We start from the raw sequence: 26,372 nt of genomic DNA, 5'->3' as shown, positions 1-26,372 counted from the left end.
ACCGCTGCGCCACCCAGGGATCCCAAGAATTCTTTTATGTTATGCCCTTAACAGTCTTCCAACCATTGCCTGAATATTTCTAGTAACAGAAAATTTACTATGTCAAAATACACAAGACAAAATCAGACAGGGAGACAAACCATAAGAGACTCTTAATCATAGGAAACAAACTGAAAGTCGCTGGAAGGGGGAAGGGTGCCAGGAGGACAGGGTAACTGAGTGATGAGCACTAAGGAAGGCATGTGATATAATGAACACTAAGTATTATATAAGACTAATGAATCACTGAGCTCTACATCTGAAACCAATAATACATTAATTAACTGAATTCAAATAATTTTTTAAAAATACTGCCCACACATTCCATGACCCCACAATTCTAATTACCACAAAGTTCTCCATTCTGAGCTAAATCTGCCTTCTTGTCAAGACATGTACGTGAGGAAAACCAGAGTTTTCCAACAAGGGGTCTTCAAAGTGGGAAGATGTGCCAATGAGGCACAATATGACAAAATGTCCAGTTTATTTACATTGGCTAAAATTACATCTTGTCAGCATGAGATAAACCATCCTAAGTTATTTACATGAATGCTTTGCTATAATGCTGTCCCAAAACCTAATACAGTATCTGGTACATATTAGGTACTTAAGAAATGTTTATTGATTGAAAGAATGAGGTACAAGTCTGAGATTCACCTGAAGAGTTACCCCTCCACCACCTATGCACACAGAAAAACAAATGACTTAGAATTCTATGATAAATCCCATTAAAATTTTCCAATAGACAAAAATTAACAAAACATACTCCAACTCTGAAAAGAAATAGCTATATGACTACACAAAGTAGAATGCCTCCTCTGTACAGAGATATTCTTTATTTATTCAACATATATTTAGTGCCTACTCTGTGCCAGGGTTAATGAGAAGCCCAGGAAGTACAAGCACAAACAAAACATGTCCTCAGAAGGGCAAGGCTTACACACGTTAAAGAGAATTACACTATTTTAAATAGTTTTAGTATATTATATTTATGTGAATAAATTATATAACATAATTTACATTAAAATATTTTAATTTCATCAAATATGAAAAAGTTAATGACTACAGAAGGAATTCATATAAATTGGTAAGAAAAATAAATTTGCACAGATAAATGGAGAAATGATACAAGCATATGATTTTTTCAAACTAGAATTGATAAACATAGAAAAATATTTAATCCTGACAAATAAAGAAATACAAAGCAAAACAAGGTAACATTTTCTAACCAGTTAGTTTAAATTCTTTTTAAAACACCAAATTCAGAGGAGGTAATAATGAAATACTAGTTATATATACACTGCTGGTGGCACTATAAATTAAGACAACCTTATGGAGAGAGAAATTGCTCATATTCATTGACCCAGGGTATGCCTTTGGAGAGAGAAATTGCTCATATTCATTGACCCAGGGTATACCTTCCTAAGAATTTATCTTTAATAAATAATTTAAAATTTTAAAAACTATATATCAAGAAAATAGTAACTATTTAAAGCTTTAGTGGCAAAAAAATGGAAATAATTTTAATATCAAACAAAGCTTAAGTAAAGAGAATAACACATAGCCATTAAAAAAATTATTTATATAATCTATCTAACATGAATAATGTCTGCTTTAATAAGTGAAAAGGCACCAGAAAATAAAATTCTGTGGATATTTGTTAAGGTATCTAAGGAAAAAATTAGTACACATACACACACACATAAGGACTGGAAAAAAACCAGCAGATGTTTTCACGTTTGAGGTCATGGATGATTTTTATTTCCTTTATTACTAAATTATTTGTATAATTAACAAAAATCAGGAGAAAAAACTCTCAAGGAGGGTCCAAGGTAATGAATCATGTGGTCAATGGTAAACTAGGACTTCAAATAATTGTTCCTTGGATTTTGTGTTCATAAAGAAGAAAAAAAAAAAAGGAAGAAACATTTCTTACCCCAAATAAAAGTGGCACAATGTGACTACAAAAAGAAAACTGAAGTTAACTCTGAGATGAATATCTGGAAGCATTCCCAACAGTAAAAATCATCAGACTGTAGCATGGTATCCTAGGCTAAGTTCCACTGCTGGGGTATTTAGAAGCAACGCCCTAGACACCATACTGTAGGAATCAGTCCTGAGCTGGCACCACAGAGACCCAGAAGTGGTCTCATGAGGTTTTTCCATCACACAATTTGTTTGGCTAATCTATAAATATATGACATTTGCAAATAAACACTAAGGTTTTCATACCAAGCAAAGGAACAACAAACCTTACCTGGAAAGTACCAGACAGAGCCCTGCCCCACTGTCCCTGTGTAGAAGACACAGGTACCAATCGGCCACATACTGGAAACCACTGGGAAATGTTAATCCGGTTCCTCTAGAGAAAGAAAAAAAGTGTCTGTCAAGAATTTATAGCCAATTCCATGTATAGAAGTTTAGAAATCCTGCCAGAACAGGGTACATGAAAGGAGAACTTCCAAAATAAAACCAGGACCAATCCTCCCCCTGCTCTTCTCTCTAAGGATAAGATGTATCCCTGCCTATTCCTGATCTACGAACTCTAGTAATGGTTGATTCAAGCAAGGGGACATGGGCTCCCTTCTCAGGAGAGTAACAAAATAAGCAGACTTCAGGCATTTTACAATTAGATTATCATTTAAATAAGAGTTTGCAAAGCCTTTTCAAAAACACTGACCTGTCTGATCTTCACAGAATCCCTTTCTAATAAGCAGTATGGGATCACTATCATCCTCAAAAGGATGAAAAACAAGGGCTGAAACTTATAGGGTGGGAAAACACAGTAGGGCAATTTAATTTCCAAAACAGGTCAGCCCTGGTGGCGCAGCAGTTTAGCGCCGCCTGCAGCCCAGGGCGTGATCCTGGAGATCCTGGATGGAGTCCCACGTCAGGAGCCTGCTTCTCCCTCTGCCTGTGTCTCTGCCTCTCTGTGTGTGTGTGTGTCTCTATGAATAAATAAATAAAATCTTTAAAAAAAATAATTTCCAAAACAAAAGAGGGAGATTAAATGGCTGTTAGAGTTATGACTGAAGTTCAGTTTTCCCCTCTGGTATTAGCTGAACCCAGAAAGGTCTTGGCCAAAGTAAAAGACTAGGCTGGGGAAAGGAAGAGCTCTACTTTGCTAAATGAGAAGCCTACTTTATTTTACAAACTTTATTGAAATACATTCCATTGTATAATGGCACTCATGTACATAGTACTGGAGATCTCTATTCTATGAACTAGCTCTGAGGGAGCCAAGGGTTTCTTTCACTTGACCTGTAGATCCTAAAGGGCCACAATGAGGACTGGATACACAAATAGTTTAAAAACACCTTGTCAGGGATCCCTGGGTGGCGCAGCGGTTTGGCGCCTGCCTTTGGCCCAGGGCGCGATCCTGGAGACCCGGGATCGAATCCCACGTCGGGCTCCTGGTGCATGGAGCCTGCTTCTCCCCCTGCCTGTGTCTCTGCCTCTCTCTATCTCTCTGTGACTATCATAAATAAATAAAAATTAAAAAAAAAAAAAAAAAACACCTTGTCAGGGGTACCTGCATGGCTCAGTAGGTTAAGCATTGGACTCTTGATTTCAGCTCAGGTCATGATCTCAGGGTTGTGAGATCAAGCCCCACTTCAGGCTCTGTGCTGAACACAGAACCTGCCTAAGATTTTCTCCCTCTGCTTCTGCCCCCCACCCATTCCCCACCCTCTACTCTCACTCATATTCACACACGTGCACACATTCTCTCTTAAAAAAAAAATAACAGCACATAGGGACGCCTGGGTGGCTCTGTGGTTGAGCCTCTGCCTTCAGCTCAGGACATGATCCTGGAGTTCCAGGATCAATTCCCTCATTGGGCTCCCTGCATGGAGCCTACTTCTCCCCCTGCCTGTGTCCCTGCCTCTCTCTGTGTCTCTCATGAATAAATAAATAAATATCTAACAAACAAACAAACAAAAAAACATAAACTACTGTACTAGGAGTCAAAAGATCTGAATTCTAGTTTAAACTCAGCTATTTAAATATGATCTTTACAAATAATTTAACCTCTACAATGCACAGGTTCCTCATATCAATTATTAGCAATACTTATGAGCACTTGCTATGTGCTGGGAACTTTTCTAGGTACTTTACATATATGAGCCCATTTAAAACTCACAATCAAGGGACACCTGGGTAGCTCAGTGGTTGAGTGTCTGCCTGCAGCTCAGGGTGTAATCCCGAGTCCTGGGATCAAGTCCCACATAGGCTCCCTGTGCCTATGTCTCTGCCTCTGTCTCTCATGAATAAATAAATAAAATCTTAAAAAAAAAAACCCTCACACTCAGCACCTGGGTGGCTCAGTCAGTTAGGTGTCTACCTTCAGTTAAGGTCAGGATCCCAGAGTCCTAGGATCCATCCCAATAATAGGGAGCCTGTTTCTCCCTCTCCTTTCCCCACTCCCCCTGCTTGTGCTTTCTCATTCTCCCTCTCTCTGTCAAATAAAAAAAAAAAAGCTCACAATCACCACCCAATGACTATGAGTATTGCTATTATCCCATTTATATGGATAAAGAAACTGAAGTATAGATAGGATAAGTAATTTCCCAAAATCACATAGTTAATATAGTGAGAAGGTTAAGATCTAAACCCAGACAGCCGGGGATCCCTGGGTGGCGCAGCGGTTTAGCACCTGCCTTTAGCCCAAGGCGCGATCCTGAAGCCCCAGGATTGAATCCCACGTCGGGCTCCTGGTGCATGGAGCCTGCTTCTCCCTCTGCCTGTGTCTCTGCCTCTCTCTCTCTCTTTCTCTCTATCATAAATAAATACAAAAATAAAAAATAAAATAAAATAAACCCAGGCAGCCCAACTCCAGAATCCAGGCTCATTTACGGGAATATTTCCAAAATCTCTCCTAACATTCTATGATCTAGTCTTGAAACAATTAAAACACAGTATAGTACAATGCAAAGAGCCATATACTTGGGACTCAGAAAGCACTGGCTCCACTGTGAACTAAAAGCCTTTGTCATCTCTTCTATAAAATAAAGAAAAAATCCCTACTTCTCAAGATTTAAGAAATATCAACAAATGTATCTTGCAGCATGTCCAACTCAATAAATACTAAGTTGAATCTGAATCTCCATTTCCTCATGAGTAGACAGGAAGGGATAGGGGTGATGTGGAGAAAGGTGTAGAGATTTTATTTTTTTTTTTTAAGTTTTATTTATTTATTCATTCATGAGAAACAGAGAGAGAGAGAGAGAGAGAGAGAGAGGCAGAGATACAGGCAGAGGGAGAAGCAGGCTCCATGCAGGGAGCCCAAGGTGGGACTCGAGCCTGGGTCTCCAGGATCACGCCCTGGGCTGAAGGCGGGGCTAAACCGCTGAGCCACCCAGGCTGCCCAGGTGTAGGGATTTTAAACCTAGAGATGCTTTCTTTTTTTTTTTTTTTAAAGATTTTATGTATTTATTCATAGACACAGAGAGAGAGGCAGAGACACAGGCAGAGGAAGAGAAGCAGGCTCCATGCAGGGAGCCCGATGCGGGACTCATCCTAGGTCTCCGGGATCACATCCCAGGCTGCAGGCGGCGCCAAACCGCTGCGCCACCAGGGCTGCCCTAGAGATGCTTTCTAAAGTGTCTCACAGTTTTAAAACTGTATAACTATTTTTAATATACCACTCACAACACCTTATGTTTTAAATGAGAAGCAAAGTTTCAAAATATTTTATTTCAGCTGAGATCTGATCTGTTGGGATAATGTTCAAATAAGAGATAGTTACTGGCTTTTTGTTTACTAACACTGAATCATTCAATGTTAGAAGTTCCTTTCCTAAAAATATAAATATGGGATAAGATGAAATTTCTGCATATTCAAGCCCAAAGCAAGGGAAGAAAAGTAAAGGGAAATTACAAGTAGGAACAATGCAAACTTTTGAAAGATTTTCTGGAGAATTTCATCATATTTTTCACCACGTCAACATATTTTTCCTCTGTAATTTTGGTTCTACTTGGTTTTATGCCAATATCTTAAATTAGTTCTTATTAGAAGAAAGAAGCAATCAGCTCTGTTCTTTCCTTCTCCAATCCTACAACAATTTTTGTCCAAACCCTTAACTGAAACTGAAGTGCAGCAGAGAGTGTTTAAATCCCAAGACTGTTATTAAATAGCTGTGTAACCCTGAACTAGTTATTCAACATTCTGGACCTCCATTTTCCCTTATATAAAATGGGAATAATAAAAAGTACCTCACAGGAGTATTCCAAGGATCATTTATAAAAGCATCTCAAGAAAACTAAAACACATAAAATCATCATGACTGTTATTAACAATTGTTAATAACAATAGTTGAATTATGTATATAAGCTTCTCTTTTCACCAGCAAACTGTCATAGCAGCAAGAACCATTTTTTAAAAATATTGTTTTGAACCTGATAGTCCCTTTCTCAAAAGCTTGTGGTGCCTCCAAGTGCCCCCTTTAGTCAAACTTAAACACCCAATCTTAACCAAATAGACTCCTCTAGACTCAACTTTATTCTTACATACTCTGCCTTGTATTCTCCATTCAGGAGTTCCAAAACTTGACTCAGATCCTCTGGTTTGGGAATGACTGCTCCTCTCCACACAAGCTAATCCCCTTCTAGTCATTTCCTCTGGGAATCTCTTCTTCCCTCTTACCCAACCCATGAGCTCATTACCTTCAAGAAGTGTCCCCAGACTCAGGTACTGGTTCTACGGACTCTACTTGGTTCATTTTCCTCCCCACGTTTCCCAGTACTTCATTTATAAATATAAACCTGTGAAAGTACTTATCTCCCTCGTACAGGTACTAACATATTAGGCCTATAACAATTAGCAACCTCAACTCTCAAGTTTAGGAAAACATTTATAGCCACTTCCAATGGTTACTACTGCTTTAACTTAGGCAATATATACACCATAACAAAACAGAAATTGGTTTTATTGTCCTTTTTGGCCTCATCAATACCTCAAAACCAAAACTTTAAAGACAAGTTTCATGTTTTTATTTCCTGTTCATATTGTAATTGCAGATTGCAAATGATTTTACATTTGTACTTCAAAATATTCTGACATACCAATTTTTCAACTATACCTTAATCAGTCCAATGACCAGCCTTTTGCTGAATGTGGTTTTAAGATACAGTATTTTCTTTGGCTTACTAATGAACAGGAAAAGGGAGCCCATTCTTCTATTCTCTATAGTTTTATGTTAATAAAGTGAACACAAACACTGAGTTATTAGCAAATACTGAATAATCACCCCTAGGGTAAAAAGAAGCTTAGGTTCCTGCAAGCCTCTGATCACAACATTTTCATCAATCAATACATAACCTTGTGTGTTTCTGTTAAAGATATCTTAGTTACATATTATACATGTGTAATAAAATACATATAAAATAAATGTGTGTATATATATGTATGTATATGTATATAGTATATACATATAGTTGATTCATTAACATTGAACTCATGGCCAATAGCACTGTGTTACTCACTCCTGAACAATATTTATCTAACACATAAATTTTCTCTGTAAGGAACATCACAGCCTTCTTGTCCTTAGCAACACTAGATAGCACAAGATGGCACTAATATTTCAAGGCCATATTAAACACGAAAATCACCAAAAAACCACAAAAATGCAAAAAACATGGCATTAATTAGACCGTGAAAAGGATATCTGTTTATCTGTTTATCTAAAATAAGAAATTAAGAGTATCTATCTCAGCTAGGAACTTGCATATTGCAGCTCAAATTTTTCACTCCTCTGCATATATCCATAAATGACCACAAAAGTACCATGAGTACTGATTTTGGGATTATAAATAAAATTTAACAAGTATAATGAATTAAAAAATACAGAATCTATGAATAATGAAGATTGACCAGAGTCACCAAATCTACTCTGCAAATGTCCACTGGTTCCTGTACTCTGAATACTCATCCAATTACATAACCCAAAGGATAAACACTACCTTAGCAAACTGTCCTGCAAGTTACAAAGTGGCATGCTATAAAAGGATACTTAGAAGGAGCAGAGAATGTTCAATCATTCCTTCCATAATAACTGAATACTCTGCCTCTTCCCATTTTGTTGGAGGTGTCCAATCCAAGCTTCTTAAAAGACTGATTAAATCTGGGAGAGATTGAAGCAAATCAGTAAATATATTAAGATTTAGCAAACAAGCATATATATTATTACAAATATTAAGAGTTTCTATTAGAGAAAAGAGTTAACAAGTATGAAAAGGCAGAAAGATACAATAAGCCCTGTGGTCCTAGGGTGAATTTAGAGTAACTAGTATGGGTTTTTAATATGTATAGATAAATATAGAAACAGATGTGTGTTTATGGCCTGGGTGGCTCAGCAGTTGAGCATCTGCCTTCAGCTCAGGACATGATCCCAGGACCTAGGATGGAGTCCTGCATCAGGCTCCTTGCAGGGAGCCTGCTTCTCCCTCTGCCTGTGTCTCTGCCTCTCTCTCTCTCTCTCTCTCTCTCTCATGAATAAATAAATAAAATCTTTTTTTAAAGTGTGTTTATGTATATGTATACACATACATATACTTCCTATCCCTGTCTTGATAGGTGCTAGGGGCAATAACTACATCTAGTATTCAGGCTTAGTTTCTAAATAGCAATATTCACTAAAAAGGACTAGTCTTCTTCAGAGAAAAGTTGACATCGGAATGAAGTTGATGCTCCTTAAAGCCTTATTTGCAAAGAACCAGCATTATTTGAACTGTTTAGTAGTTGTTTTTCTAAAGACTTTATTTATTTACTCATGCAGACACAGGGGGAGAGAGGCAGAGGGAGAAACGGGCTCTCTGCAGACAGCCTGATGTAGGACTCGATCCCAGGACCCTGGGATCATGTCCTGAGCCAAAGGTAGACACTCAACCACTGAGACACCCAGGTGTCCCTGTTTAGTAGTTCTTTGGAAGACTTCATTGGTAAGGCTGTCCTGGACCTCACCCAATATGAAAAATGTTTCCCCAGGAGCACTGGCTCAAAACAAATAGAGGCAATTGTTTAACTTCACGGCTGCCTAAGGCAGTATATAATACTTGTGGGAAACAATAGGCTAACAAAAAAGCTTAAAAGGAAAAGCAAAAGAATGAGCTGTTCACAAGGACTTTGAAAAGGTCTAACATACTCCTGGGAATGTGAAGGCCATGCATATGCACAGGGCTGTGTACATGAATAGGAAAGACCTGAGACTCCTGGTTGACCTTGATGCTCCTCACAAGTAGGAGTGAAGTTCAAGACAGAAATGTTAAATGACTAGTAGAATGTTGATGGTATGCCCCTACATGTGCACAGTCCCTCAGCAAAAACCAGAAGACTTATTGGTTCTAAATATTTAAGGAAGTCTCCAATTACTATCTGACCACTAAGCTAACTGAGCAGAGACCACTCCACAAAGAGTACAGACTTTACAGAATTAATTCAGAAAGGTCACTAAACAGAAAAATAATAACAAACTCTGGAAAAGGACAGAGCTGATTTCCAGAGCTGCCACACTGTATTATTTAAAATGTCCAGTTTTCAACCAAAAAAAAAAAAAAAAGAGTATGAAACATGTAAAGAAATAAAAAAGCATGGCCCATACACAGAGAGGGTAAAATCTATAGAAACTGTCCCTGAGGAAAAAAATGAAAAAGAAAGAAATTGTCCCTGAGGAAGTTCAGGTGTTAGACAAACTAGACAGACTTTGAACCAGCTATTTTAAATGTAAAAAGAGAAACCACACCTAAGGAATTATAGCAGAGTATAAGAATGCTATCTCACCAAATAGAGAATATCAACAGAGAGATTATTTTTTTTAAAAAAAATAGAAATTCTTGGGATCCCTGGGTGGCGCAGTGGTTTGGCGCCTGCCTCTGGCCCAGGGCGCGATCCTGGAGACCCAGGATCGAATCCCACGTCGGGCTACCGGTGCATGGAGCCTGCTTCTCCCTCTGCCTATGTCTCTGCCTCTCTCTCTCTCTGTGACTATCATAAATAAATAAATAAAAATTAAAAAAAAAAATAGAAATTCTTGTGTTGAAAAGAATAAATAAGGATCCCTGGGTGACTCAGTGGTTGAGCGTCTGCCTGAATTCAGCTCAGGGTGGGATCCCAGGGTCCAGGATCGAGTCCCACAACAGGCTTTCTGCAGGAAGCCTGCTTCTCCCTCTGCCTGTGTTTCTGCCTCTCTCTGTGTGTCTCATGAATAAAATAAAATAAAATCTTAAAAAAAAAAAAGAATAAATAAAATGAACATTTCACTAGAGGAGTTAAACAGCAGATCTGAAGAAGAGAAAATCAGTGACCATGAAAATAGGTCAACTGAGATTATCCAGACGAAGGAACAGACGAGAAAAGAATGAAAAAATTTCACAGAGCTGCAGAGAGCTATGGGATACCATCAAATGTACCAACACAGGTATTATGGGAGTTTCAGAAGGACACAAGAGAAATACAGGGACAGAAAAATATCTGAAGAAATATTGGCAGAAAACATCCCAAATTTGATAAAAACCATCAATCTAGAAATCCAAGAAGCTCAACTAACTCGAGTAGCATAAATTCAGAGGAATCTATAAATAGACATATCATAATCAAGCTGTTGAAAGACAGACATAGAATCTTGAAAGGAGGAAGAGAAGCTATTCAACATGTATAAGAGATGCATGAAAACATTAACAGCTGATTTATCCTCAGAAGCCATGGAGGACAGAAGGCAGTGGAATGAAAAATTAAGACAAAAAATAAGAAAATTTGTCAACAGCAGACCTGCTCTTCAGCAAATACTAAAGGCTGAAATGAGACCTCTGACACTACAGTAACTCAAATCCACATGAAGAAATACAGGACATGATAAAGGAAACTATTTAGATAAATTAAAAATACAGCATAAATATGTTTTTTTATTTATAATTCTTTTTATTTCTGTTTTTATTTTTAACTTAAAGGGCAACTGCATAAAGAAGTAATTGTAAATCTATGCTGATGTACACATGATGTATAATATATAATTTGATGACACTAATGGCATGAGGGACTCAGGAAGGAATGGAGCTAAACAGAATTAAAGTTTTTATATATTACTGAAATCAAGTTGATATTAATTCAAACTAGATTGTTATAACTGTAATCTCCATGGAAAACACAAAGAGAAAATAACAACAACAACAACAGGGGCAGCCCTGGTGGCCCAGCGGTTTAGCGCTGCCTTCAGCCCGGGGTGTGATCCTGGAAACCTGGGATCGAGTCCCACGTCAGGTTCCCTGCATGGAGCCTGCTTCTCCCTCTGCCTGTGTCTCTGCCTCTCTCTCTCTCTCTCTCTCTCTCTGTCTGTCCGTCATGAATAAATAAATAAAAATCTTAAAAAAAAAACAGTAAAATTTTATACCATATGCAAAAATTAACTCAAAATGTATTAAAGACCTAAACATACAACCTAAAATTATGAAACTCTTAGAAGAAAACATAGGGAAAAGCTTGATGACATTGGATTTGGCAATGATTTCCTGGATATGACACCAAAGCCCGGGCAACAAGAGAAAAAATAGTTAAGTTAGCCTTCATCAAAATTAAAAACTTTTGTGTATCAAAGAATACTATCAACAAGACAACTATCAAAAAGAAAACCCATGGAATGGGAGAAAGTACTTGCAAATCATTCATTTGATAAGGCACTAAATCCAGAATATACTAAAAAGAAAAAAATTACTACAACTCAACAACAAAAAACTCAATTAAAAAAATGGTCCAAGGGGCAGCCTCGGTGGAGCAGCGGTTTAGCGCCGCCTGTAGCCCAGGGTGTGATTCTGGAGACCCGGGATCGAGTCCCACGTCAGGTTCCCTGTGGAGCCTGCTTCTCCCTCTGCCTGTGTCTCTGCCTCTGTGTGTGTGTGTGTGTGTCTGTCATGAATAAATAAACAAAGGCATTTAAAAAAAAAATGGTCCAAGGACTCACATAGACAATTGTCCAATGATATATAAATGGCCAACGTGCATTAAAATATGCTCCACAGGGATCCCTGGGTGGCGCAGCGGTTTGGCGCCTGCCTTTGGCCCAGGGCGCGATCCTGGAGACCCGGGATCGAGTCCCACGTCGGGCTCCCGGTGCATGGAGCCTGCTTCTCCCTCTGCCTGTGTCTCTGCGCCTCTCTCTCTCTCTCTCCCTGTGACTATCATAAAAAAAAAAAAAAAAAAAAAGACTCAAAGAATTGCCTAATATAGTGCCAAATAATTTTTCAACATAATTGGAAAAACTTTGCTTTCATGAATTTATATACAACCAGTTTAGAGTAACACAAATAAACAAAATAAAAAAAAAGTGTCAAATGCGAACAACTATTCCAGTCCAAGATGTTTCTAAAAAAAAAAAAAAAAAAAAAATATGCTCCACATCACTAATCATTAGAGAAATACAAGTCAAAACTACAATGAGAAAATCATCTCACACTCACTATGATGGCCACTTGGGTGGCTCAGTCGGTTAAGTATCCAACTCTCAATTTTGGCTCAGGTCATGATCTCAGGGTTGTGAGATCGAGCCCCACCTCAGGCTCAGGCTCTGCACTGGGCATAGAGCCTGCTTAAGATTCTCTCTCTCCTTCTCCCTCTGCCCTCTTCCCCCACCCTGTTCCTGTAGTGTGTTCTCTCTAAAAAAGAAAAGAAGAAAGAAAAGAAAAGAAGAAAAGAAAGAAAAGAAAAAAAGAAAAGAAAAGAAAAGAAAAGAAAAGAAAAGAAAAGAAAAGAAAAGAAAAGAAAAGAAAAAAGGATGAACACTATGAAAAAAAGAAAGAAAATAACAAGCATTAGCAAAGATGTAGAAAAAGCCCTTATGCTTTCCTGGTGGGAAGGTAAACTGGTGCAACCACTGTGGAAAATAAAATGGCAAATGCTCAAAAACTTATACACAGAATTCCCATATGATCCAATAATTCTACTTCTGAATATATAACCAAAGGAAGTGAAAAAAGGGACTTGAACAGATAATATATACCCATGTTCATGGCAGCACTATTTCATAATAGCCAAAAGATGGAAGTAACCCAAGTGTCTGTCCTCAGATGAATGGGTAAACAAAATATGGTGTGTGTATATATATATATATACACACATGCACACACACATATATACAATGGAATATTATTCAGCCTTAAGAAGGAAGGAAATTCTGACACATGCTATAACACAAAAGAACCCTGAAGACATAGGCTAAGTGAAATACACCAGTCATAAAAGGACAAATATCATATGATCCCACTAATATGAAGTACCTAGAGTGGTCAAAATCATAAAAACAGAAAGAATGGTGATTGCCTGGAGCTAAGTAGAGGCAGGCATGGTGATTTATCATTTAATAGGTAGAATTTCAGTTTTGCAAGATAAAAAGAGTTCTGTGATTGATGGTTGTGATGGCAGCACAAAAATGTGAATATATTAATGCTAAAGAACTGTATAGTTAAAAATTATTAAAGTAGTATATTTTGTATTATGTATTTTACTACAATTTTTTTAAAAAGTACAGAGAGGCACCTGGATGGTGCAGTCACTTAAGCATCCAACTCTTGGTTTCAGCTCAGGACATGATCTCAGGGTTGTGAAATAGAGCCCAAAGTCCAGCTCCGCCCTCAGTGTGGAGTCTGTTTGAATTTCTCTTTCCCTCTCCCTCTTCTCCTCACCCCTTCACACACTCTCTCTCAAATAAATAAATAAATCTTAAAAAAAAAAAAAAAAAAAAAAAGAGTAGCTGTCTGCAACTTCTACTACTGTCAAAGTAAAGCAAAAATGATCACCAATGCCCAGGACTGCTCATAAAACCATGAACAAGTCCCACTCTACTACTCAAATGTCTAGTTCCTCTACTGGAGCTAGTCAGCAATAATAGTGTTTTAGCTTCCTCCTGCTTCCTAAACCCATCGTTAGAGAAGGGAAAAGGGGAAAAACTAAGGAGAAACTAATGAGAATGTTTTAGGAATACTACTTCTCTGGGTTCAAATTTCTTAAAATGGAGAAATAGTGCCTACCTTTTCAAAAGGCTATTGTCAGGATTAAGTAAATTCACATATACAAAGTATTTAAGAGCACTTACCACATGGTAAATGCCCTATAAATGTTAAACATCTCCTTTCTTTCCTTTCTTTCTTTTTAGAGAGGGAGAGTGAGAATGCGTGCATGCATGGAGGTGGAGGGGGCAAAGGGAGAGAGAATCTCAAGTAGACTCCCTGCTGAGCGCAGAGCCCTATGTGGGGCTGGATCGCAGGACCCTAAGATCATGACATGAGCTGAAATCAAGAGTCCAACACTTAGGGCAGCCCTGGTGGCGCAGCGGTTTAGCGCGCTGCCTGCAGCCCAGGGCGTGATCCTGGAGACCCTGGATCGAGTCCCACGTCAGGCTCTCTGCATGGAGCCTGCTTCTCCCTCTGCCTGTGTCTCTGCCTCTCTCTCTGTGTGTCTCTATGAATAAATAAATAAAATCTTTAAAAAAAAAAAAAAAAGTCCAACACTTAACCGACTGAGCCACCCAAGCGCCCTGGTAAATGCCCTAAAAATGTTAGCTATCCATATTCTTGCCCAGGAAATCTCAACATCTTATTTCAACTACATCCTCTATCTCAGCTTACCTACTATCTCCTGAACACCAACTCTCCAGCTGCTTAAAAAAAAAAAAAAACAAACAACAAAACACCACCATCTCCAGCTGGATATGTTCAGTGAAGGACACTGCTATATTAACTCAGACATCAAAGGCAGACCCGGGACTCACTATTAAACATCCCTCTCCCTTACCCTCATATCTAACTTTTCACCAACTCCTATAGCCGGTTTCCTCAATACTTGTTGAAATCATCCCTTCCTCTTTAACCACACTTTCCCTCTTAGTACAGGCCTTCCTCACTTCTTCTAGGATTACTTGAGTAACTTCTGACTGGCCTTCAGGACTTGAATCTCAGCCCTCTGATCCATTCACAAGTGCTACAGTGATCTATTAAAGAAAAATCTAATAGCAGGCATGAGGGTTTATTACAATGAGTTTTTTTTTAACATTTTTGTACTTTGAAAATAAAAATTTTTAATTTAAATTTAAAAATGAGAGGAGAGGCACCTGGCTGGCTCGTTGGTAGAGCATTCAACTCCTGATCTCAGGGCCATGAGTTCAAGACGCACGTTGGGTATAGAGCTTATTTAAAAAAAAAAAAAATTAAAAAGACCACAGCTTTAAAAAAACAAACAAAAATTTAAAAAATAAAAATAGAAAATGAGAGAAGAAACTAAAGCGTTCTCCTGATCAGTGACGATTGCAGGGGCAGAACAATAGGAGAAAAGGACTTGCAAAAGAACACAAAGAAATTTTGGGGCAGGAGTGACATGTTCAATATTTTTATTGTGGTGATAACTTTTCAAGTGTATATCTATGTTAACAGTTATCAAATTGTATAATTAAATAAGTACAACTTATTGTGTGTCAATTATTCTTTAAAAATAAAAATAAGTGTTTCAAAAACCTTTAGAAACAAACTTTTGCCCTAAATACAGACACTTTGACATAGATGTCATCTACAGCGTGACAGATGATGCCAAGCAATAAAAATATACATCACTGTCACAGACTACCTGCCTATCTCCAGCAGAATTCACAAAAGGTCAGGGAATGCATAACCTTGTCCTAGAACCTAGTCTCCAGGGCCAGGTGCAAACTGGGGACCACAGGAAACCAGCCTGGACACTGAGCTGTTATCAGTTCACATGAGGTTGCACACCATTCAAACCTCCTCAGTGTGCACTTGCAGCTTACCCATGATGCATCTCCTCCCTTTGCCCATTTGAAAAACTCAGGGTTTCACCCTATAGAAACATCTTAGTGGTTTATATAATAGGCACGAGAGCAACTTGAGAATGAAGATCGGGTTGTTTTCAACTTGAAAATTATTTGAAAATAAATAAGTAGTTAATTATTTGGAGGGAAAACCCTATTAAAAATAAATCTTCTCTTGCTTAAACTATTTTCAAAGGTTCTCCTCTGCCTCAGGATAAACCTCTAATCCTAACCATGAAACACAAGGCTCTGACTCCTCTCCTGATATTTCCCCATAAATGTCTCTGGGTCAAGCCAACAGATAATGTGTACAGTTCTTGACTGTCATTAGTAGCATAAGCTAACGCTTCTCTTCCGTGCTCTCTCTCCCATTCTCTATCTAGTGCTCTCACTCCGTTCAGGCATCTCTCCCTGATGGATGCTTATACTCAACCTGAATTAGGTGTATCTCTACTCTGCTCCTGTAGCACCTAGTACAAACTTCTATCACAGCATCTCAAATATTTTATTAGTAGTCCTCTTTTCTGTTCTCCTATTAGATTATAAACTTGACAGAAAGATCTATGTTTTGCATCCTCAGTCCCTTAGGTAGTCCTTAGAATGTAGTAAACTCTCAAAACAGTTGTTAAACTAAAAGGAAGGGAAGAAAAGCACTTGAATGTCGCCTGTATCAATTGATCTTCTGATCAATCCTAGCAAAATTACTGTTAAGAAAATCAGAGGTTCAGAGAAGAAGTTAGGTGACTTGCTCAAGGTCACATTCATAGTAAGTAATGGAGCCAAGCTTTCAACCAAGGCACTTCAAACTCCTAGACGGGTAGATTTCCTATATTTGTGAATTCCTCAGCGCCTAACTCAAATACCTCTTCAGAATAGGTAATCAATCAATATATGCTGTTTTCATGTTTACTGCCACTTTCAACAAGTCCTAAGGGAGATTCCATTGCTTTGTCACACAGCACATATAATTGATATAATCTGATTCTATCATATAATAAGAGGCCTTTAAAGAATCACAGTATAAAGTGAAAGTGATTTTTAAACCTAAAAAGGTGGGATCCCTGGGTGGCGCAGCAGTTTGGCGCCTTCCTTTGGCCCAAGGCGCAATCCTGGAGACCCGGGATCAAATCCCACGTCGGGCTCCCGGTGCGTGGAGCCTGCTTCTCCTCCCTCTGCCTGTGTCTCTGCCTCTCTCTCTCTCTCTCTCTCTGTGACTATCATAAATAAAATAAAATAAAACTCTTAAAAATAAATAAATAAATAAACCTAAAAAGGTAAAAGTGACTTTCCTTATTTAAATTTGGTTTTTAGGGATCCCTGGGTGGCGCAGCGGTTTGGCGCCTGCCTTTGGCCCAGGGCGCGATCCTGGAGACCCGGGATCGAATCCCACATCGGGCTCCCGATGCATGGAGCCTGCTTCTCCCTCTGCCTGTGTCTCTCCCTCTCTCTCTCTCTCTCTGACTATCATAAATAAATTTAAAAAATTTTTAAAAAAAATAAATTTGGTTTTTATCAAAAAAGATGAACAGAAAAGAATAAATAGAAAAAAAAAGACTAAAAGAGGGCAGCTAGGTGGTTTCTATGGATGCTATCACCTATGAATAAATCTGCAACAATCCACACACTTGGGCAAGAATATTTAATTATCTAGGACAGCTACTAACTTCCAAGACAAATAAAGGTGTTCATTTCAGATGTATAGACCAATAAACTTGTCCTCTTTTCCATGACATATCCACCTTAAAAACTAAGTATCTTAGGACATCCAAGGGACTGGCTGGCTCAGCGGTTGAGCGTCTGCCCGTTGGCTCAGGGCATGATCCTGGGGTCCTGAAATCGAGTCCCACATCGGGCTAGAAGCAGGGAGTCTGCTTCTCTCTCTGCCTACATCTCTGCCTCTTTGCGTCTCTCATGAATGAATAAATAAATAAATAAAAGTTCTTTTAAAAATAAATAAATAAATAACTTAGGACATCCCAGTTGCAATTTCCAACAGCCGATTCTCAAATCTGAATCCATATCTGCCCTGGCATCAACAATTACTTCACCAAGTGAATCTTTAAGTTATATGAGCTCTTCTCCAAACACTTCCAAACAGCAACAGAGTCCCGCACTTTGCTAGGCTGACAAGTAACACAAGAGGTAAAACTGCAGTCCTTGTAAACCTAAACCGTACATAAAAAGATTAGAAACCTAAAGTGTAAGTAACAACTCACGAGACCGTCAGAGGCAGGAATGAAAAAGTGCTCTGAAAAACAATGTCCTTGACCCAATTTTTGAAAGACTTGCAAAATTGTAAAAAAAATTTTTTTTAATTTTTTATTTATTTATGATAGTCACAGAGAGAGAGAGAGGCAGAGACACAGGCAGAGGGAGAAGCGGGCTGCACGCACCGGGAGCCCGATGTGGGATTCGATCCCGGGTCTCCAGGATCGCACCCTGGGCCAAAGGCAGGCGCCAAACCGCTGCGCCACCCAGGGATCCCAAGACTTGCAAAATTGTAAATCCTCCCATCCCTCAATGATCAGTAACTAAGCTCTGTATCTTCCTTTTTCTGCCGTCACTTTATTCCCAGATGTTAGGGTATGCTGGAAGGATAGGGACTGAATCACAAATACAGTAGTTTCCCATAAGGGTGCTAAGAAGTCTAGTAACCCTTCCTTACCTACTTCATTAACTCCTTCAACAAATATTTCTTGGACACCTATGACGTGCCATACACTGTGTTAGGAAAAGGAAAAACGACAGACACGAGCCCGGGTTTTGGGGCAGCTTTCAATGTGACAACCTGTAACAGTATTCCACTTAACTGTACAGTTACGAATTGTCTTGCCGATCTCGGAAACAAACCCAGAGAACCTCAGAAACCAAAGGGACTGCAAATTAACGTCGTTTTTTCCTATCGGGACACTGAGGCCCGAAAGTGACTCGTCCAAGGTCACACTGGGCATCAATGAACAGAAACTGGAACCCAGGTCTCCCGAAACTCCAATCAGTGCCCCCACGTGCGGCCTTTCCCTGAAGGAAAAGCGGTCGCCTGAGGTGACTAAGGAAAAAGCAAACTTCGCCAAACTTTGGTCCGATGTAACTCTCTCCCTCCCCCAAAGCGGGGGAAGCCACCGCCAAAGAGAAGGTAGGGGGAAGTGGGACGCTGCCTCAGTTTCCCCCGCAGAGAGGCGGCCACGCAGCCTCGCTGCCACACAAGCTCCCCCCCTGCACTTTGCTCCAGTTTCTCCCGTCCTGCCCTCTCCGACTCCAACCCTGAGGCCCGGCGGCGACCGCAACAAATGATTCCTTCACTCACAAGGACTCGCACCAGCAACGCCATGTTCCTCTACAACCATTTCCGGGTGAAGGGTGGCCTTCCGGAGTCCCCGCGGCCCCCACCCCTGGTCTCTGTCGTCCTTTCGCCGGCGGGTGCCGGGCAACGGCGGCGCAGGCGCACAGAGGCCGCCGCGCTCACGAGCGCGCGCTTCCCCTTGCTGTGCGCGAGGCTGCCTGGCCCCGGCGCGCGCCTGCCGTTCTCTCCCTTCTCCCCGCACGTCACAGAGGCTCGAGTGCGCTCCGCAGCACCTGTCCTCCTTGACCCGAGGTCTCGGGCTTGTCAGAGCTCTCCCTGCCCCGCTTCACCCAGCCTCACTCCTCAGAGCCCCGTTGGCAGAAGGCTTCCAGATCCTACCCGCCCCTCCCCCCATCCCTGCCCCTTGTCACTGGGAGATTGAAAGAAACAGGACTTTGGGGGATCCCAGCATTTAAGGGCTCCCTAGAAAAAGAACCTGAGAAGGAGTTGCAGAGGAACGCAGGAGAGTGTTCAGCTGAGTCCCGAAAGTCAGGGGACCAGGGTAGTCAATGGGGTGACCTGAGGCCTGAAGAGAAAAGAACCCTTGGGGTTTCTGGCTGGTTGGTGGTTTCATGGGAACATCTTTGAGTATTGATAGGAAACGATTGTGTAGGTGAGGATATGTAGGAAAGAAGGATGCAAGGAGTTTCTTGAGGCGGTGTGAGAGGATGGCCTTGGCTGGAGGACCTCTTATCCCAAGAGCGGTGGAGGAGAGAAGGTGTGGGTGGATGCTCCCGGGGCTTTACTGACAGCAAAGGGACAGGATGTTCAAGGCCTTCCTTCTTTTCATTCAGTCAACAAAGACTCAGTGAATGTTCACTATGTGCCAGTCACAAGACAGGTGTAGATAATGGCTTTGTGGGGCTCCTACACTGGTGGGAGAGGCACACAAAAATCTAGTAAACCAATGAAAAAATAATAATAATTAAAAATTGTGAAAAAAATTATGGTAAGTGTTGAAGGCAACAACAAAGAGTGAAACTTAAGAATAACATAAGAGGCTACACTTCAGATAATATGGCCAGGTAAGGCCTCTCGGAGAAGATGACATATAAGACCCAAAGGATGAGAAGAGTCTAGCATTTGGAAGTGACTTTGAACATATTTTATCAGCAAGTATTGGGGAATGAGAAAGGAAAAAGGGATGCCTGGGTGGCTCAGCAGTTGAGTGTCTGCTTTCCCCTCAGGGCGTGATCCGAGAGTTTTGTTGTTGTTGTTGTTGTTGTTTATAGGAGTTCAATTTCCCAACAAATAGCGAATCACCCAGTGCTCATCTTGTCAAGTGGCCCCCTCACCCATTCATCCCAACCATCCACCCACCTCCCCTTCCATTACCCCTTGTTCGTTTCCCAGAGTTAGGAGTCTCTCATGTTCTGTCTCCCTCACTGATATTTTCACTCATTTTCCCTCCTTTCCCCTTTATTCCCTTTCACTATTTTTTATATTCCCCGAATGAATGAGGCCATATAATGTTTGTCCTTCTCAGATTGACTTACGTCTCTCAGCATAATACCCTCCAGTTCCATCCATGTGGAAGCAAATGGTGGGTATTTGTTGTTTCTAATGGCTGAGTAATATTCCATTGTATACATAGACCACAGCTTCTTTATCCATTCATCTTTCAATCCGGAAGATCTGGTATGGGGCTCCACGTTGGGCCCTCTGCTCAGTGGGGAGCCTGCTTCTCCCTCTCCTTCTGCCTGCCACTCTGCCTGCTTGTGCTCTCTGTCAAATAAATAAATAAACTCTTCTTTTAAAAAAGAGAGAGATAATTCCCTGCAAGGAGCCTGCTTCTCCCTCTGCCTATGTCTCTGCCTCTCTCTGTGTCTCTCGTGAATAAATTAATTAAATCTTTTTTTAAAAAGAGAGAGAGAGAGAGAGAGATCAGAGAGATAATCTTGTTAATCAGATTCAAGAAGCAACTGTGAGGGGTGCTCTGGGATCATGACTGACTGAGCCACCCAGGCACTCACTAAGTTTCCTTTTACCAGAACCTTGCATCCCAAATCCTTCCACTCTCTTAAAATTGAACTTTCTGGGATCCCTGGGTGGTGCAGCGGTTTGGCGCCTGCCTTTGGCCCAGGGCCTCATCCTGGAGACCCTGGAGACCCGGGATCGAGTCCCACGTCGGGCTCCTGGTGCATGGAGCCTGCTTCTCCCTCTGCCTGTGTCTCTGCCTCTCTGTGTGTGTGTGTGTGTGTGACTATGATCAATAAATAAAGATTTTAAAAAAAAAATTGAACTTCCTTCCAGATATTTTGCAGTGCTTTCACATACATATACATATTCCCTCAGAAAATATAGCATTCTGGTTGGTTGGTTGGTTGGTTGGTTGGTGTGGGTTTTCTTTCTCTTTTTTTTTTACTTATTTGTCATTCTTTTTTGGACAACATTCTTTTTTGCTCACTGAAAGAAATTTTATCTTTTTAATTTTTTAATTTAAATTCAGTTAATTAGCATATAATGTATTATTAGTTTCAGAGGTAGAGGTCAGTGATTCATCGATTTTATATAGTACCCAGTGCTCATTACATCATGTGCCCTCCTTAATGTCCATCACCCAGGTACCCCATCCCTCCTCCCTCCCCTCCAATGACTCTCAGTTTGTTTCCTATGATTAAGAGTCTCTTATGGTTTGTCTCCCTCTCTGATTTTGTCTGGTTTAATTTTTTCTCACTCCTCCTATGATCCTCTGTTTTGTTTCTTAAATTTCACATATGAATGAGATCATATGAAAATTGTCTTTCTCTGATTGTTATTTTGCTTAGTATAATCCCTCTAGTTTCATCCATGTTGTTGCAAATGGCAAGATTTCTTTTTTTTTTTTTGGATGGCTGAGTAGTATTCCATTGTATATATATACACACCACATACTCTTTACCCATTCATCTGTCGATGGGCATCTTGGGCTCTTTCCATAGTTTGGTATTGTGGACGTTGCTGCTATAAACATTGGGGTACAGGTGCCCCTTCGGATCACTACATTTGTATCTTTGGGGTAAATCCCCAGTAGTGTAACTGCCGGGTCATAGGATAGCTCTATTTTCAATTTTTTTGAGGAACATCCATACTGTTTTCCAGAGTGGCTGCACCAGCTCGCATTTCCCCCAACAGTGTAAGAGGGTTCCCCTTTCTCCACGTCCTGGCCAACATCAACATCTGTCATTTCCTGAGTGGTTAATTTTAGCCATTCTGACCAATGTGAGGTAGTATCTTTTTTTTTTTTTTTTAAGATTTTGTTTATTTATTCATAGAGACAAGAGAGAGAGAGAGGCAGAGACACAGGCAGAGGGAGAAACAGGCTCCCTACAGGAAGCCCGGACGTGGGACTGGATCCCGGGTCTCAAGGATCACACCCCAGGCTGTAGGCGGCGCCAAACCACTGCGCCACCGGGGCTGCCCTGTGAGGTGGTATCTTATTGTAGTTTTGATTGTATTTCCCCAATGCTGAGTAATGTTGAACATTTTTTCATGTGTCTGTTGGCCCTTTGTATGTCTTCTCTGGAGAAATGTCTGTTCATGTCTTCTGCCCATTTCTTGATTGGATTATTTGTTCTTTGAGTGTTGAGTTTGTTTGATAAGTTCTTTATAGACTTTGGATACTAGCCTTTTATCTGGTTAAGACATTTGCAAATATCTTCTCCCATTCTGTTGGTTTTCTTTTGGTATTGTCGACTGTTTCCTTTACTGTACAAGAGTTTTTATCTTGATGAAGTCCCAATAGTTCATTTTTGCATTTGTCTTATATTTTGCTGCTTCCTTTTTTTTCACTCAAGAGTTGTTTTTTTATTTTATGTATATTGCTCTGTATCGATCTTATTCGTGTCCTTTTTTTATTTTTTTATTCATGTCCTTTTAATAGCTGTTCTATCATATGATACAGTTGACAGACATTTGTTTCCTTTTTGTTGTTATTGTTTCTATGACCAGTGTTTCCATCAATATTCTTGTACATTCATGAGGAAAGTTTTAATAGCTCCAATCTACCTCTTTTTTTCTTCAAAATCATTTGCCAACCTGGGATTAGCAGAAGAGAGAGCTGATAGTTGGATTCAAGAAAGGATTAAGGTTTTTCCAGGTCATCAGCGCAAAGAAAGTGATGCTGTTGTCAAGAAAAAGGTTCAAGTGATAGGCCAGGAAATCTGTATAGTGAAGGATTTCTTTTTTTTTTTTAAGATTTTATTTATTTATTCATGAAGACAGGGAGAGAGAGAGGCAGAGACATAGGCAGAGGGAGAAGCAGGCTCCCTGCAGGGACCCAGATGCAGGACTCAATCCAAGCATTCAGGGATCATGCCCTGAGCCCAAGGCAGATGCCCAACCATTGAGCCACCAAGGTATCCCCATATGGTGAAGGATTAAAAGACAGGAAGAAGCTGTTAGGAAAGAAGAGGGGACAAGTGAGTAAAAGAAAAATGTAATGAGAAAAATTCACTGACTTTTAAAGGATAAAAAGTTGTGATCAGGGGCATCTGGGTGGCTCAGTGGCTGAGCATCTGCTCTTGGCTCAGGGCATGATCCCAGGGTCCTGGAATCGAGTCCCATATCAGGCTCCCTGCAGGGAGCCTATTTCTCCTTCTGCCTACATCTCTGCCTCTCTATGTGTCTCTCATGAATGAATAAATAAAATCTTAAAAAAAAAAAAAAAAGCTGTGATCAGGGAAGTCTGGCTGGTTCAGTCAATTAAGCATCCAACTCTTGGTTTCGGCTCAGGTCATGATCTCAGGGACATGACATGGAGCCCTAGTTGGGCTCTTCACTCAGTGAGGAGTCCGCTTAAGATTTTCTCTCCCTCTCCCTTCTCCCTGTCTCTGTCTCTGTCTCTCTAACATTTCTCCACACTGCCTCTACCCCTCAAGATTCCCTTGCTTCCCTTTAGAGATTCCACATTGAAATTCAGTCATTCATTAAAGAAATACACTTGCTGAGTATTTACCATGATCCAGGCTCAGATCTAGATGCTGACAATAGAGCAGAGAATTAAAGTTCCTACCCTCATGGAGTTTATAGTCCAATGAAAGGAGAGAAACAATAGGCAAATAAACATACATAATCTAATGTCAGGCATTGGTGAATGCTAAGCAGGACAAGAATAAAAAGTAATAGAGCAAGGTGCTATTTTAGATGGGATGATCAAGCAGGACCTCACTATGTTTGATCAGAAGTGTTAATGATGGTGTCTAGGTGGCCCAGTCGGTTCAGCAGCTGCCTTCGGCTCAGGTCATGATCCCAGGGTCCTGGGATGGGCCCCGAATCAGGCTTTCTGTTCAGTGGGAAGCTTGCTTCTCCCTCTCCCTCTCCCTCTGCCTGCCACTCCACCTGCTTGTGCTCTCTCTCTCTCTCTCTGTCAAATAAATAAATAATCTTAAAAAAAAATAAATATCTTTTTAAAAAAGAAATGTTGGGCAGCCTGGGTGGCTCAGCAGTTTAGCGCTGCCTTCAGCCCAGGGCATGATCCTGGAGACCCAGGATCGAGTCCCACATCGGGCTCCCTGCTTTTCCTTCTCCCTCTGCCTGTGTCTCTGTCTCTGTCTCTCTCTCTCTGTGTGTGTCTCTCATGAATAAATAAAAAAAAGAAATTAAAAAAAGAAAGAAATGTTAATGAAATGAGAGAGTGATCCATGTAAATATCTCAGAACAGAGCATGCCAGGCAGAGGAAGCAACAAGTGCAAAGGCCTCAATATGGGACAATGCTTGGTGCTTCCAAGGAAGTACAAAGAGGTTATTACAGAGCCAAATGAATAAGATAGAATAGGAGATGAGGTCAGTAGGGGATGAAGTTGATAAGGTAGCCCTCGAGGCCAGATTCTGGGAGGACTTTGTTGGCCAGTATAGGTGTAAAAAAATCACTGGAAAAGGACGCCTGGGTGGCTCAGCAGGCTCAGCAGGTTAGGTATGAAGGGTAGACATACTTTTCACTCTACCCTTTTGTCTTATTTGAAGTTTGTACTTATCCATATACTTACCTTTGAAATTGAAATAGGGGCACCTAGCTGCGTCGGTGGCTGGAGAATGTGACTCTTAATTTCGGGGTTTGAGTTCAAGCCCCATGTTGGGTGTAGAGATTAGTAGAAATAAAATCTTTAAAAATAAAATAAAATAAAATAGAGGTACCTGGATGGCTCAATCAGTTAAACGACCAACTCTTGATTTTGGCTCAGGTCATAATCTCAGGATCCTGGATTTGAGCCTTGCCTCCCAGTCCTCACTCAGTGAGGAGCCAGGTTGAGATTCTCTTTCTCCCTCTCTCTCAGCTCCTCCCTCTCCTGCTCTCGATCTCTCCCTCTCTCTCTCAAATGATAAATACATAGATCTTTAATAAATAAACAAATCAATAAATAAAATAAGAGCACTTGGTGGTTCAGTTGGTTGAGGGTCCAACTCTTGGTTTTGGCTCAGGTCATGATCTAATGGGTCATGAGACTGAGCCCCTTGTCAGGCTCTGCCCTCAGGAGGGGCTGTGCTTGAGGATTCTCTCCCTCTGCCCCTCTCCCACTTGCTCATGCTCTCTCTCTCAAATAAATAAATAAATCTAAATAAAATAAAAACATTCTTGTCACTCAAAATCCTGTTCCCCCCCAAATTTTGCTCATTGATTTTATGGAAAACACAAAGAACTAGAACTTGGTCCCTGCTCTCAAGGATAGTACAGTTGGGGTTGGGAGGAGTAGGTATAATACATATTCACAATTTTTTTCACAATTTTTTTTTAAAAAACAGTGCAAAAGAATGAAGTTGGACTCCTACCTCACACCATATGTAAAATTAATTCAAAATGAATCAGAGACCTAAATGTAAAAAGCTAAACTATAAAACTCTTAGGAAAAAAACATAGGAGTAAATTTTCATGACCTTGTGTTAGGTAAAAACTTCTTAGTACAACATCAAATCACAGATAAAAGAAAAAATAAACTGGACTACATAAAAATTTAAGTTTTGGGGCAGCTAGGTGGCTCAGTTGGTTAAGCATCTGCCTTCGGCTCAGGTCATGATCCCAGGGTCCTGGGATTAAGCCCCACATTGGGCTCCTTGCTCAGAGGGCAGCCTGCTTCTCCCTCTCCTGTTCCCCTGCTTGTGCTCTCCCTCTCTTTCCATCAAATAAATAAATAAAATATTTTTAAAAATTTTAAACTTTTATGTTGCAAAAAATACCATCAGAAAAGTAAAAAGATACAGAATGGGAGAAAATA

The 26,372-nt window shown here is 40.3% G+C and overlaps 1 protein-coding gene and 1 long non-coding RNA gene across 3 annotated transcripts in view; both read right to left on the bottom strand.

Moving 5' to 3' along the window:
* The window catches only part of LOC121478036 (ubiquinol-cytochrome-c reductase complex assembly factor 1), a 98,642-nt gene extending 79,348 nt beyond the window's left edge, over window positions 1–19,294 (bottom strand). Inside the window, exons 1-2 of one of the 2 annotated variants that reach the window (XM_041732766.1) lie at window positions 19,146–19,294; window positions 2,297–2,401 (exon numbers count right to left, since the gene is read on the bottom strand). In XM_041732766.1, the coding sequence (XP_041588700.1) occupies window positions 2,297–2,401; window positions 19,146–19,169 (129 nt within the window). In that variant the 5' untranslated portion in view covers window positions 19,170–19,294. The remainder of the gene's footprint in view (window positions 1–2,296; window positions 2,402–19,145) is intronic. The other variant, XM_041732765.1, reaches the window with a different exon arrangement.
* On the bottom strand, window positions 5,340–12,036 carry LOC121478038. The gene is made up of 3 exons (XR_005984402.1): window positions 11,990–12,036; window positions 8,051–8,161; window positions 5,340–7,221 (listed from the first exon to the last, which is right to left on the bottom strand). It is a non-coding gene; the product is annotated as an uncharacterized LOC121478038 (long non-coding RNA).
* Window positions 19,295–26,372: the final 7,078 nt, after the last annotated feature.

Source organism: Vulpes lagopus, chromosome 18, assembly GCF_018345385.1.
Source record: "Vulpes lagopus strain Blue_001 chromosome 18, ASM1834538v1, whole genome shotgun sequence".
Taxonomy (NCBI): Eukaryota; Metazoa; Chordata; class Mammalia; order Carnivora; family Canidae; genus Vulpes; species Vulpes lagopus.
This window is presented reverse-complemented; position numbering and strand designations above follow the sequence as displayed.